Source organism: Oryzias latipes, chromosome 22 (assembly GCF_053564925.1).
Source record: "Oryzias latipes strain Hd-rR chromosome 22, Olatipes_Hd-rR_3.1".
NCBI classification, from domain to species: domain Eukaryota; kingdom Metazoa; phylum Chordata; class Actinopteri; order Beloniformes; family Adrianichthyidae; genus Oryzias; species Oryzias latipes.
In genome coordinates, this window is record NC_136258.1 from 24,268,232 (window position 1) to 24,282,076 (window position 13,845).

At 42.1% G+C, this 13,845-nt stretch overlaps 1 protein-coding gene across 8 annotated transcripts in view; it reads left to right on the plus strand.

Annotated features, from left to right (window-relative positions):
• The window catches only part of qkia (QKI, KH domain containing, RNA binding a), a 72,465-nt gene extending 63,246 nt beyond the window's left edge, over positions 1 to 9,219 (plus strand). The window contains exons 6-8 of one of the 8 annotated variants that reach the window (XM_078940476.1): positions 87 to 503; positions 2,361 to 2,435; positions 3,800 to 9,219. In XM_078940476.1, coding sequence (XP_078796602.1) covers positions 87 to 503; positions 2,361 to 2,435; positions 3,800 to 3,816 — 509 coding nt within the window. In that variant the 3' untranslated portion in view covers positions 3,817 to 9,219. Of the gene's footprint in view, positions 1 to 62; positions 504 to 2,360; positions 3,345 to 3,799 lie in introns of those variants that run through there. The other 7 variants (XM_023951536.2, XM_023951541.2, XM_023951539.2 and 4 more) reach the window with 7 other exon arrangements.
• Positions 9,220 to 13,845: the final 4,626 nt, after the last annotated feature.

Below are 13,845 nucleotides of genomic sequence, written 5' to 3' on the forward strand. Positions count from 1 at the left end.
CTCTCTCTCTCTCTCTCTCTCTTTCTTTCTACACCTGTCCTTTGCTTTCTTGCTTATGGCAGCCACCCTTGCGTTCTCTCTTGCAGCAGCGGCAGCAGCCGCTCAGGGCCCCCGCCTCATAGCGGCCCCCACAGGTCAGGTGTTGCCTCCTCCAACACTCCGCCCCCCAACACCAGGCGGGGCGCCCATCATGAACCTCATCCGGCCCACTCAGATGGCTGCAATGCTGCAAAATGGCACCCCCACCCTGGTGCCTCCGACACCAGACGCTGGCCTAATCTACACCACCCCTTATGATTACCCTTACGCCTTGGCACACACCTCCCTGCTGGAGTACCCCATCGAGCACAGTGGGGTTCTAGGTAAGAGAGCCTGGGGGAGCATGGGTGCAGCAGGTACAGCGACCAACTTTAGCCATCCTGGACAGGAGGGCAGCTTGTTTTACCCCGGTGTCGGGGTGCTGGACGCAGCTTTCATGAGCCACAGTCAGGACTTTTTGAAAGGTAAATATGTCATGTCCACCTGAAGATCAAAACTTTAAAGGGTGGAAGTGCTGGTGAAGCTCTTGGGGATGGGATTACCAGCAATGTGGCTCTTATGGACACTGCAGGGGGGGTGGGGGGGTGGGAGGGCTAGGCTGTTGGGAGTCTTCATGCTCGTAGCCGAGGTTATTTCCCTGTTTCACTCCCATTCTTGCCAAATGGAATCACTCTCAGGTTTACATTGCCTCTTTTCTGTAAGGTTTATAGGAGGACTTGGCTCAGTGTGAACTGAAACACGCTCTCATACGTGCAGCATGATCTCTTACCCTTTCATTCAACGGCCTGAAGGCATATTCAGTCTGCCGGCAGATCCCCTTGGATTCTTGCAGCTTTTGAAATCATTTCTCTGTGCTGTTCTCTGCAGGCAGGCCTTGATGCCGGCAGATATTCCCCGTCTCACTCCCACTGGGGATGTTCATTAAATTCTTCCAGTCGTCCCCCCCCCCGTTTTCTTTCTCTCCGTTGTCTTAGCTTCACCCCCCCGTTGAACCCCCGCCCCCTGTGCTTGTACCTGACATTCGTCTTGGTTTCTGTGTTAGGACGACAGTTCAGTCTGAGGGAATAGATGTTATATTTAATCACCGTGGTGCTTAAAGCTTAATGCCTTTTCAACCAAAGAGACGACCGCTCATCAGTTTAGGAAATTGTCTTGAACGCCATATGCTGCGCTTCGCCGAAGTAAAGCCATTTCCCGTATGGACACACGAGAGGCTTAGTGAGTCGGCGTGCCGCTCCGTGTTGGACACAGTTCTCCTGTAGGGTTGTGCGCGGCGTCATGTGGCAGCCGGAGATACAAGTGAGATCTTTTAGCTGACCTGTGTTATCCGAGGGGCCTCTGGGAGACGTGTAGAACAGACAGGGGCGGCCGACTGGCTTCTCTCTCTTTAACTCGAGGGTTACACCAGCTTAGTGCTTTTTATTTACTCACACTATCGATTGGTGCCTTCAGCAACACAGGGCCCTGTGGAAGGCGCGCTCCCACACCCGCGGACTCAGCTTGGCTGCATGCGGTACCGCATCTCCTCTTCTCGGAGAAGAAGGAAACGTCCGGCCATCTGCTTCCTCGCAGTATTGTGCTTAATTGCATAGTCATGAGCCAAAACGTCCTCTTTGACGCTGGAACAATTTTTATTCTCACGGTTGGCGAAGCTTCATTTTCTGGGTTTCTTTTTTTTCGACTCGCTTTTCTGCAAGCGTCGAAGGCGCAGCAACACGCGTCCTGTTTGCTTGTGTCATGTACGTGAAGCCGCGTCGTCCACCCCGCGAGAAGGAAATCAGTTGTGACAAATATAGGAGGGGGGAAAATGACAGCCTCTGCCTTCAGAGAGCAGATTGACCTGGAGAGACACAGTGAGAAAATGAAGCAGAGAGGGAGAGGCAGGTGGTGTCTGCCACTATTCAATTACCATCAGAGTGTATTGGATTCCCCCGCCTTTCAAAATAGAGAGACAAATTTCTCTCAGCTCCTGCTGGATCCCACAGGAAGAATCCCATTATTTTTCTAGAGTCTGTACCCTTTGCCTGCCCCTTTTCAAAGAATTCCAGCGTATCTCTGAGCACTGTGGACTTTTAGTACTTAAGTTATGCATTTATAAATGCCAAACAAATCTTTAAGATGTTTTTTGTACTTCATTTTTCTACATGTAAGAACCATGTGTGATGTGTAAAAGTACTATAATCTGTATTATGTTTTATGTCTTGTTGTACTATCCAAGCATTATAAATGATAAATGTGAATGTTAATATTGTCAGAGATGACTTTTTTTTCCCCTTTTCAAAGTGAACGGTTTCTAACCTTGTGGACCTGTTACGATCTAGGTGCAATGGCTACTAAAGTGAGACGGCATGACACGCGGGTCCATCCTTACCAAAGGATTGTGACCGCTGACAGAGGTCAGTTTAGTCTCTATTGACTGATGCATTTCAATGATTTCTATGCCTATTATGCCTCAATGCCTTAGTTTAGAAAGTGTCTATATTGTGCTTTGTTTGTTTTTCCTACTCCGAATATCCACAGCCACCAGCTAAATGGGTTGGGTGTGGTTCACAGGTTTCTGTTTACATGTTACACTTAATAGATGCAGTATGTGTGGACTTGAACATGTCAAAGCTCAGGCAAAAGTGATCTTAAGAGGTTTCAGTTCAAGCAGCTGTGAAAGCAGAAAAGCTAAATACTTAGCCGAGAGGATTGGAGTTGTATCACGACATTCCTGATGTGACATTAGAGCCTTGTTCCAATACACGACTTATCTCCGGGGCTCTTAAGGAGCCAAGAAAAAGGAGATGCATGTCTGTTCTGTATCGGAGAGTGAAAGCAGGTAGAAGACGGTTACCGCAGCTGCTTTCAGGCACCATTTCACTGCGGTTTGTTTCCATGTTTTTTAGCTAAGGTGGACACGCACCGACATTTGTTAACCCTTGTGCTATCCTATGACCCCACCCTTGCATTGATGTGTCATTCCTATCATGACAAAGGTGGATAAAGGTGGAAAGATTTCATGTAATCCATGGACACCAATGAAGATCCCAAATCATTGAAGAAAAAGGGTTCAGAGCACATTCTAGTGGGTCTAGATGACCCAATGTGTATGTGCTTAGGATAGCACAAGGGTTAATGCAGTTTGCCTACTCTCCAGTGTATTGAAAAAAAAAAAAAGCTAAACAACTTTTCTTTATTATTTTCATTGTACATGAGGTACTGTCATTTTATATTTGAGCCTTTTATATCTAATGTATTTATGTTTTTCTGTATATTTATATTATATAAAAATCTACTGCTAAATAAAGAGAAAGAATCGGAAAGCAGCGATTCATCTCTTCATTGCACATGTACCACTAGTCAGTTATCGCTCACATAACATTAGTTATTTTGTTTAATGAAGTCTCCTTACCACTAATCACGCTGTTTTTAACTTGCACTCCAACTTCAAAGAAACTAAAAGGCTGCATTTTTGGTTTATTTAATTTCCGTTTGACCTTTGTCTGCTTCTTTTTTTGTGTTATTTGGGGCGTCTAAATGAAACCATTGAGGGTAATCTGATTAAAGAGTCAGGCTTAGCAGTTTTGGATCATGACCACATCATCAAATTAGCCCAGTTCATCTGGTAGCAGCAGGGAGATTAGCAGCTAAGAGCCACACCAGAGATTATGATCATTTTATTGTTTAAATGATGTCATTCCGATCTCTTCTTGCTGACACTAATATCCTTTCTATCTTTTTTTTCTGTTTGTTTTTGTTTTTGTTTCTAACCACCTAGCCGCCACCGGCAACTAACACATGACCTTCTGACCTCTGAACTCTTCACCCAATGACGAGCCGCCCCAAGCCTGCCTGCTGATCAGTTAACTGGTAATTGCCTTTTGCTAGCCTCTCGGACGCAAGAGAGGACGAGAGCGGCGCCTGTCCGTAAAGTTACCCTAACTTTCTGACAAAACAAACACAAAAGAAAAGCTAGAAATCGACTCCGACTCTTCACTGAAACGCAACAAAAGCCCAACAAAGTTGTGTATTATTGGTTTTGTTTTGTTTTTTTTCCCTGTGTTCATTGAGTTTACTTCCCATTCTTTCTCTTTCTTTTTCTTCATGAATCAGGGTGGGTGTGTTTGCAGTAAATATATATATATATATATGTTCCTCATGAAATCTGCACTGAATTATATAGCAATAAAGCCCCCCACCCCACCCCTCCCAACCAACCAACCAACCAGCCGACCGACCGACCCCACCCCACCCCGTTGGAACCGCTCTGATTCGGTGACCTCATTCATGTCAAAGTCGAACATCTTAAGAAAGTGACGCAAGCCATTTGGTTTCAGAGTAAAAGCAGAGTCACCTCTGGATGCACCCGACCCCTCCCTACTCAAACATGCCCCACACCCCACCCCGCCCCCCACCAGTAAAACACCCACCTAATGCAAGAGAAAAAGAAATGGAGGGAAAGAGAACACTCACAATAACTGTCATTTTTCACATGTATTTCAGTTGTTGAGCTCTGTGTTGTAATGATAAGCTGACACATTCTGGGTGTGCCCCTCTAAACAGCTTTCTGTCTGTTTTTAAAAAAAGCATGGCCTAAATGATTGCAGAAGGAGCTTTGATTTTTTTATGATTTATGTGTTTTTATTTCCCCCTCCCCCTTCTGTCTTGTTTTAATGCTTTTTTTTTTGTTTTTTAAGTTCCTTTTCTCCTCTCAAATTTGGTTTTGCTGTTCACATTTGGACTCATCGGCCCGGCTCTTGAGCAGAATCGCGTTAAAACCACGTCGATCTAAAGCAAAAGCAGCGTCCCGTTTGAGGCAGGCTGCAGCAAACAACCACAGGATGGAAGGCGAGCTGGGAGGGAGGGTCAGCGTTTGGGTTGTTGGGTCTGTGCGCATGTGTGTGCGTGTGTGTGTGCGTGTGTGTGCTTTTTAATGATACTACATTGAAAGTAGGGTACGGTGAGGCGTCGGGGCTACGCCCCCGTCCACACTACACCCACTCTACAGTGCCTGATGTATTTAGAAAAAAGAAAATATCTCAAGTTAGCTGAGCTGTGATAACAAAAAAAAAGTATTGTGTGCATATTTAGCCAAAGGGTTCTCCAGTGAGTTATATATCTGCAATTATGCATTTGTCTCATAGAGGGCTCTCCTTGTGATAGAGGAGTTTGCCGCCTGTTTTTTTTTTTTTTTTTTTTTAGCTGAAACAGACGGTCGGATGAGTTTGGACCCGTTTTACTGCTCAGTCCCTTTTCCACAGGCGTTTAACACTAAATAACAGGCTAATGAAAATAACCGTAGGAACAAGGACACTGATGTGGTGGACATGAAACCAACAAATCATATCGGTTGCACTGAAAAGCAGCCGTTTCTTTATTATTTTCTTTTTTTTTTAGCTCAAATTTGGACAATTTGTGCTGATTTATGTTTAACCCTAGTGGGTCGTATTACGTCATTTTGGGTGCTCATAATCGAAGCCCTTTCTTCTTTTTCGTTTTTGTTCAGCATGTTTGCGTTTTGTCATCACACGACCATCCCAAAAGTGCATCCACAATGTGTCACACCTTCCTCTGGTCTTGTTCAACTTTCTCAAGAAAAATAGGATGTGAAAGCCATGCCTGCCTGTTCAAATTGCTTTATACATATGTCTCACACGTATATATAAGACTATAAATACAAATGTAGATATGTCATTGCAGAAGAGAACAAAAAAAGAGATAATTTTACAGGGTGCTGGAGAGAAAAAAAAAATTTGAAAAATCTATTTTTGCCAATTTTAGCTTTTGATACTTTACTTGCAGTTACAAAAATCATAAAGAAAAAAAAAAAGTTCCAAACAATATAGAAGACAACCGTCAAAGCGAGTGGGTGAGGAATAAAAAAAAAAAATTGAAGTGCTAAATCGGATTGAAGACAAAGACCAAACCCTGGAAAGCTGGTTAAATCAAGAGAGACGGACGTCTGGAAGGATCAAACAAAGTGCCTTATCAACAGTGGTTTCTGTTTCCTAGTATTCCAGTTGTGTTCAATAGTATCCAGCACCCACTAAGATGGCGCAGAGAGGGATGGGCTAGTGTTACACGCTCCCAAAGGCGGAGCAGGGGAGCGCCACCGCACGGTGGCGTTACCCAAGTTACTCTATGCAAAAAGAATAGCAGTCGTTGTGACCAGCTACAAAAATGTGCCATGGTTTTGTCTTCCTGATTTATTTTTTTCTTCTTCCTTTACTTGATGGCCCTTTACTCTGCTGTTTGAGCAGCCTTTGTTGGTTTATTTTAGGTTTTAATGATCATATGAAATTATGTAATGATTTGGTTTGTTTTTTGGTGACTGTGACTAACCTCTTGGAACAAAATGAACTGCCAACAGCAACCAAGTTATCTGCCAGAACATATTTTGACCATGAGCTGAGAAAAATGCATATGAATCCAGAGAGTGGATGGGAAAGTGGGGCCGCTTTGTTTCAACAGCTGAAAAAAAGCGAAAGCCTCGTCGTTTGACAACAATCCATCGATACAACAAGGTAATGGAGGACCCGGGCGCCGGTTAACGGCGTTTTCGGCTTTTGAAACAAGCGGCTGGAAGGTGGAACGAGGAAATCTTTGATCCGATCCGAACCGCTGCACTCTGTTTTTCTATTCATAGTTCTTTCATCATGCTGTTACAACGAAAGGTCAATGATTTATTTTTTTCCCTTTTTCAGTGTTATTATTTTGAATTGAAATGCAATATTAAAATGGAGCAAGAGATGGCAATTCAGCATTTGACAGTATTAAGAAAATTCCCTCTGCAATGTTACAACATGCTGTGTCATTGTGAAAGGCTGGATAAGTCCATCAGGGGAAAGATGACTCTATCTAAAGATCTACTCTCTCTGGCCTGCCTAATACATGTATGATAATGTAATTAATAGCCATTGTTACAGGTTTATAATGTATTTTTCTAATCTCATTTTATATGTATTATAATCATGTTTCTGAGTAAAAATTTTTTTTTTTTTTTTAAATGAAACCCACTGCAACTCCTCTTCCTCCCCGACCTCTTCTTCATCCTAGACTGTCTCTAGTGGGGAGTGTTGCCTTTTCCCTGTTTTGCTTTTCTTTTATTTCAGTTTTTTTTTGCCAAATCCCAGCTTGTTTAACTCATTAGCTACTTTATTAGTTTCCTTGTCATAAGTATTTTTACATGCTTGCATTTAGTTTTCACGGTGTATGCTGTTATTTTTCTTATTAACCTCTTGGCATTTATTTTAATAAAACATTCTTAGTAAGAATTTTACTAACTTGCTGATATTTTGTCTTGTGTTTTTAACCAGTCTCATGAATGTATTTACCGGTCTGGTTCACGGACTAACACGATTAAAACCAGCGTCTGACCCGCCCCCCCTCCTTCCGAGCGCCACACATGGACACGCGTGCTCCACACATTTATAGTAAAAAACAGACAAAAAAGAAACACACACACACACACAAGAAACGGGATGGGAAGAAGCTGCACGAGTGTCCACCCGTCCTTCCCTTCCGCTCACACTCTCCGTCCTCGCCGCGCTCCAGCACGGCTGCTGCGTCTGGCATCTTCTGTCCCAAACAACTCTTCTATGATTTGTCGTGTCCCTCTGTCGCTGACCCCGATGGGATGGCAGGAAGTAACGGGGGTGTGAGCTGCACGCTGCTTCAGGTCACTCACAGCTTTCTGAGTCACTGGCTCACCTATAAAAGAGGTTTTTTGATTAAAAAAAACATATTTTCCATTAATAATAAAAAAAAGTTTTGTTAAAGTCCACTAACCGTTAACCTTTGGAGCAATAATTACTGCACATTAGTCCTGCTGTGAAAACATAAAGCAGATCATCTCCTGAATAAATAAAGAGGTTTGTACAGCTGTTCCTCAGGGTAAGTTTCTCACTGACAGTTTTTTTGTTGCGCTCTGTTACGACTCGATAGCGGCATCACAATTATCCCGAGCTTTCATCTGTTCCAATTCAGCTTATTCTGGTTCAAGCTAATTCTGGGCCATTCGGGAGCTTCTTTAACGCTCACAAACACATCAGCTGCTTTGGGATCAACACTGTTCCTTTTTTTTTCTGTGTTAAAGTGCTGATTCGAGTTTTAGCAGCGTTTGTGCCCGGGTCCACTCAGCTTCTCTGTGTTTTTTTTTTGGTTTTTCCCTCCAACACAAGCAAAAGATTAACTTTATTAATCCCGGTCCTTGTTTTTTAGCCACTGAACGGCGCCTCAACACCCTGTTTCTCTCCTCTTTGGGCACAAAAACGCTTGATGTGCTGCAGCTCTTTTAACGTCTCAGCGAGTGAGGAACAAAAACGAATCTAACATCTAACATCAAACTTCACTTTTCTCCTCTAAAATCAACATTTTTGTCTTTGATCTGAAGAGGGGTTTTTTGTTTTTTACAACTCAAGCAGACAAAAGAAAGTTTTAAACATTGATTGATTGCAGTGTGCACATCCATGGTCTTTTATCCTAAAGCACAATGTACAGCCCATCAGGAGGTGCCTTTTTAGTCAGTTTACTGCCATTTTTTCTGCTATAATAATCTTTTTTTACCCATTCAATCTTAGATAAGTTAAACTGGGAGAGTTTCACCATGAAAACCTTCAGGCTTCAGGCATCCAATGGGATCCACTGAAGCCCTAACATGAATCTCAGGCAGATTTCTCTGTGCCTTTTCAAATCTGTCACAGGGCATTGTGCTTTTTATTTTATTTTTATTAAAATTTACTAACAGGCTTTTCTCGATCTTTAATTTCCTGTTTAACAAACATTCCTCCAATGAGTTAAACAGCATGTTAAGCAGTCAGTGTTTTCCTCAGCGATGTATACTCAGGTGGTTAATCAGTAAAAACTACCTAAACAAAATGGGTAAACTTTTTCTTTAAGTCCCACTGGAGTTTTTGTGTCCTCTTCATGCGTTTTCTTCTCCCTAAAATTATACTCGTATGGATATATACTGTAAGTTCCTCATTCATTTAGTGGTGCACTAATACCTGTGAGATTTTCTCAGTTTTTTTTGTTGAATTGTTATTTTACATGTGAAGTAGATTTTTGTGTGTTTTATTGTTTTGATGGAAGGAAACACTTTTTGAGAAGAGTGTAATGCCAGTTTTTGTTGCTCACACCAAAAGGAAACAAAAAGAACCAGACAAATGTCAAGTGTGCAATAAAGAACCATATTTACAAGCTTCCCTCTGACTTCTCTACCTGCACTGCTGCTTTGCTTCTGTGTCGCTGACGCCATTTGGCTGACTTGAAGGTAGGTGAGCCGAAAAATCCTTCATCTCAATACAAAAAACATTTTTCTAAACATTTTCTTACTTCTTTTCTGATGTTGTCTACACTTTAAGGTGCAGGAATTTCCTTCAACTCCAGCCCTCCCTGTTTACATCTTTAATTAAACATTATTTTTATTTTTTTTTACAATAAACAGGACTTTAATACATACATATATATATATAAAAACTAAATAAAAACTGGTCAACCACTCCCTTAAATGTGCACACAGAATCCCAACTGAATAATAAATCAATTTAAAAATACTGATACATATTTCCTCACCTGGAGCTTAAAAATCCACCCAATGGTTCGTTTTGGGGGGAAAAGAAAGAAAATTCCAACAAAACTTTAAATATAATTGAGATGTATTGATGATTTTACTAAATATAATTAAACAGAAGTGTAGAAGAAAAGGAAAAACTATGATTGCTTACTAAAATTCAGGCTGTATTTGTCTTGTTTCTTTGTATTTTCATTCCTAAATAAAATCGTCTTTTTTTGTTCCTTATATGATGAATAAATGAAATCCTGATATTTTCAACATATTTCAGTTCCTGATTACCTAATTTTGATGGTACAAAATCCCAAACTGGTGGTGGAAGTCAGTCAAAACTCCAATCTTTGGACACAAAATGGCAACATTTCATGGTTTATTACTAGTATTACTTAATTGGTTATAAATGGGAGGTAGAATGAAAATACAGTTAAAAATATTTTTCAAAATAATATCCAACAATCTGCTTTAAAAAATGTTAACTATTTACCCATTTTAATTAAGAATAATTGTTCCGTCTTCCATAAATGTCCCGTCTTTTTCTATTTATTTTTCCTTTTTCAAGGAAAAATAAAGTTTTGGTCACCATCCCTTTCGTCTGCCCCTGCTTGGAGGACGGAGCTGCTGCTGCTGAATGGGTGGGTGGGGAGCGTTGGTTCATGAAGGGGGGGTCCAGGAAGTGACTTTAATGTCACTCAGGAAGCAGGGAGTGAGAAGGAGCCGATTGAAAGGGAAGAGGCGGAGGATCCTGATGGTGGCTTGGCTCCCAGGAAGTTGCATCAAAGGGACATTTGTCACTGAGGACAGCTGGGACTATAATCGGGAGGGGGGGGGGGGTCTGCGCATGCGCGCGTTTTGAATGGATAGAGTGGAAGGGTTGCATCAGTAGACACAAATGAAGCATGTGCCTGTGGAGTGAATGTGGGGCATTCATCAAAGTGCAGCTGCTTCTCTCTGGCTGTGTGGTGACTTGTTTCCGGGGAGGGGGGGGGCACAGTTGTTGGCGTTTTCAGGCTTTTCCTCGCTCCTGTTTGGAGTGACACAAGAGGGCAGCTGGATTTCATGGCTCTGCACAAAGAGCCCAGCTTCAATTTTATTCCATTTTTTGCCAAAGAGACAGTGTTTCTCCTTGAAGAGTCAGTCACAGTGGTTCCTCTTTCTAAAATTTGCCACATTTGTAGCCAAAATACAGGTGACAGCAGCATCTAAGGAGGGGGAAAAAAACATGCCCGGATTGGCAGAGGTTCGGAATTCTCCTGGCTTGACTGTCATGCGGGAAAAAAAAAAAATCTAAGAAGACATCACTCCACAGCTGGATTGTCGCACACATTCCTGTTGATGCACAAATGCCACGTTAAAAAATGAAACAGCTGAAGGAACTGTCATGCCACCCCTGCTGGGTGAAAGTGATGAATCTTCCTGTCCAGAGCGGCAGGTCCTGATTCTGCACTGACTGATCCGGACAGGTGTGAGCGCTGCAAGCCTGCGGTGCCACCTACTGCTGACAGACAATGCCTAACAGGTGTGTGTCCCGTGTCTAAACACACACACAGAGGAACACAATGGGTAAACGGTGACACACTTCAATTTGCATTTGAATCAAGTCAAATTTGCTGTAAATGTGAGTTGTTCTGTTGGAGCAGAAAAATAAAATACTGTTAGAAGCAGGAATACAACAATTTGGATTCAAACCCCAATTTTTGGGTCACGGTTTTGTTTCAGTTCAATATTTTGTCTGTGTTTTACAAAACAACAACAACAAAAAAGAACTCAGAAAAAATCTTTTTCTTTGATAATAAGCGAGTAACAATGTTGAAAACCATTTCAGTTGCCTCATTCTAAGCCTGGTGTCACGTAATAGAACAACAAACAATAAATCTGTCTTACTTGCTGGTATGCTTAGGGCCATTTACCTTCCCCACAATTCAGTTCAACAGTGTTCACTTTTAAACGGGATTGTTTACTACTTAGCAGCACAGATACATTTCTGTTACTAAGGAAATAAGTAACTTTAATGGTAAAACCGCATCATGAAACATTCGGTGTGATCACATGACCCTTGGCTTTCTAAACGGTTGACTAAATGATCCGTTTTTTTTTGTTCTCCATCAACTTCAAATCTAATTCTTTTCATTCATTTTGTTTCTTTAGCTCAGTGGTTGATGCGACCTTCAACCAATAGGAGCCCAATAGACCACACGCTTCTTTGTTCTCAGAAATATGTCATATTGTCTATCAGAATAATTCTGGATTGCGTTTCTTTGACAAGCATTTGCCAGTGTCTTTCTATCAGCTGGTACCTGTCTGACCATTCTCCTCTGGCATTCACAAGGCATTTCTGTCTACAGAACTGCAGCTTACTGGATATTTTTTCTTTTTCCGACCGTTCTCTGTAAGCCCGAGAGATGGTTGTGCGTTAAAATCCTAGTGGATCAGCAGTTTCTGAAACACTCGGAGCATCCCATCTGGAACAACCATTCCACGTTCAGTCACTGTTCTTCCTCATTCTGATGCTCGGTCTGAACTGCAGCAGATCGTCTTGAACATGTCTACATGCCTAAATGCACTGAGTTGCTGCCTTGTGATTGGCTGATTAGACATCTGCATTATCGAGCAGTGGGAATTTTTTTAATTCAAGACTTTATCAATTACCAGCTTTTGAATGTTATTTGGCGTTTATAGATGCTTGCCAAATAAACAACCAAAAACACTCAAGATTTTGTTTTTTTTCTCTAAAAGTTTGACTCTTGAATGTGACTCTTTGACTCTTTCCCTGACACTTAGTTTGCTGCTTCGGATTTCTGCAGTGACTTTATGAGCATGTTAGCGTAAAAACTACTAAGACGTCCTGCATCTTCGAACTTCCAGTAAGTAAACAGCTTCAGCAGAACGCCAGATCCTTATTATTTTGAATTACAAACAGTCTGGTTAACTCCAAAGCTAAGTTATTGTGTATGAAACTCTCTTTCCATATCACCATCGGTTATGGATAAAGCTAATTAGCCTACATTTATGCAATTATAATAGCCTAATTATGCTCATATTGTATGCACGACAGTGTCTGTAGGAGAAATTGGTTCTCTGTGATGACTTTTGTACCGTTTCATTGGTGCTGCTTTAATGAAACTTCTGTTGACTGCACCATTGTTGGTTTGTCCAACAGAGAATAAACTACAAACAAACTTGTTTGTTTAATTGACTCTTTATTCATCTCCGCATGTTTCTTCTGCTGCCGCCTCAGAGCAGCGTCTGATCGAGTTTGGTCATGCAGACGTAAACACCAGGAAGGGCAGTCACCATAAAAGCAGCCTGACAACGGCTCAAAGCTGAAACTTTACTTTCTTTGAAGGAAGCTCGGCCCTCTGATGGGAGATGACCTTCCTCTGACTCGGCTCTCCAGCGGCTTGAACTCCAGACACAGCAGCCGTGTAAACACTCCTCCGCGCACTCATACATAAACACAAACGGAGGCAATAAAAAAAAAAAAAGACAGAAAAACAGCACCCTCCCTTCCCATTCTGACTGAGAAATATTTGCACTACTGCAAAAAATAACTCAAAATCCTGCATGTTCGGGAAGTGAAAGCACTGTGTGTTTGCGTGCCTGCACACTGTCATAGTGCTCGTGTGTGTGCAGGTGTGTTGGCGCCAGGCTTCCCTTTGAAACAGCACAATGCTGTAAGAATGTGTCTGTGTGTGAGCTCACCCTGGGAAATGAAAACGCTGACCCAATTTAATACACCTGTGTCTCACTGCACTTTGGCCCACCACTCCATCACACACACACACACACACACACACACACACACACACACACACACACACACACACACACACACACACACACACACCCCTAACAGCAGCTTTCCAACACCACCTTATCCAGGTTCTCTGACATGCTGATTAATTTTAGCCAAAGAAATGGCAGCTTTTGAGTGTGAATCATAAGATTATAAAGCTGAGTGCAGAATTCACGGTTTGTTTCAAACCGCTGTGATGTTAGATATGCATTTATTTAACTCCTAATGCATGTGTACCAAAAAGCACTAAACTAAAGGAAATATGAAGTGTTAATAATGAAAACAGACGTTCAGAGGAAGCAGCAGGTAAAAGCTACTCTGACATTTGTTATCAAAATGATGGTTTGTGTCGTATGCAATGGCTGCAACCCGCATACTGGGTGTTTCCCAGCATGCCACTCAGGTCCTGGGGAGACTCTTGGAGTAGAGTGGCCTCATGCTGAGCCCTGAGGCGCTAATG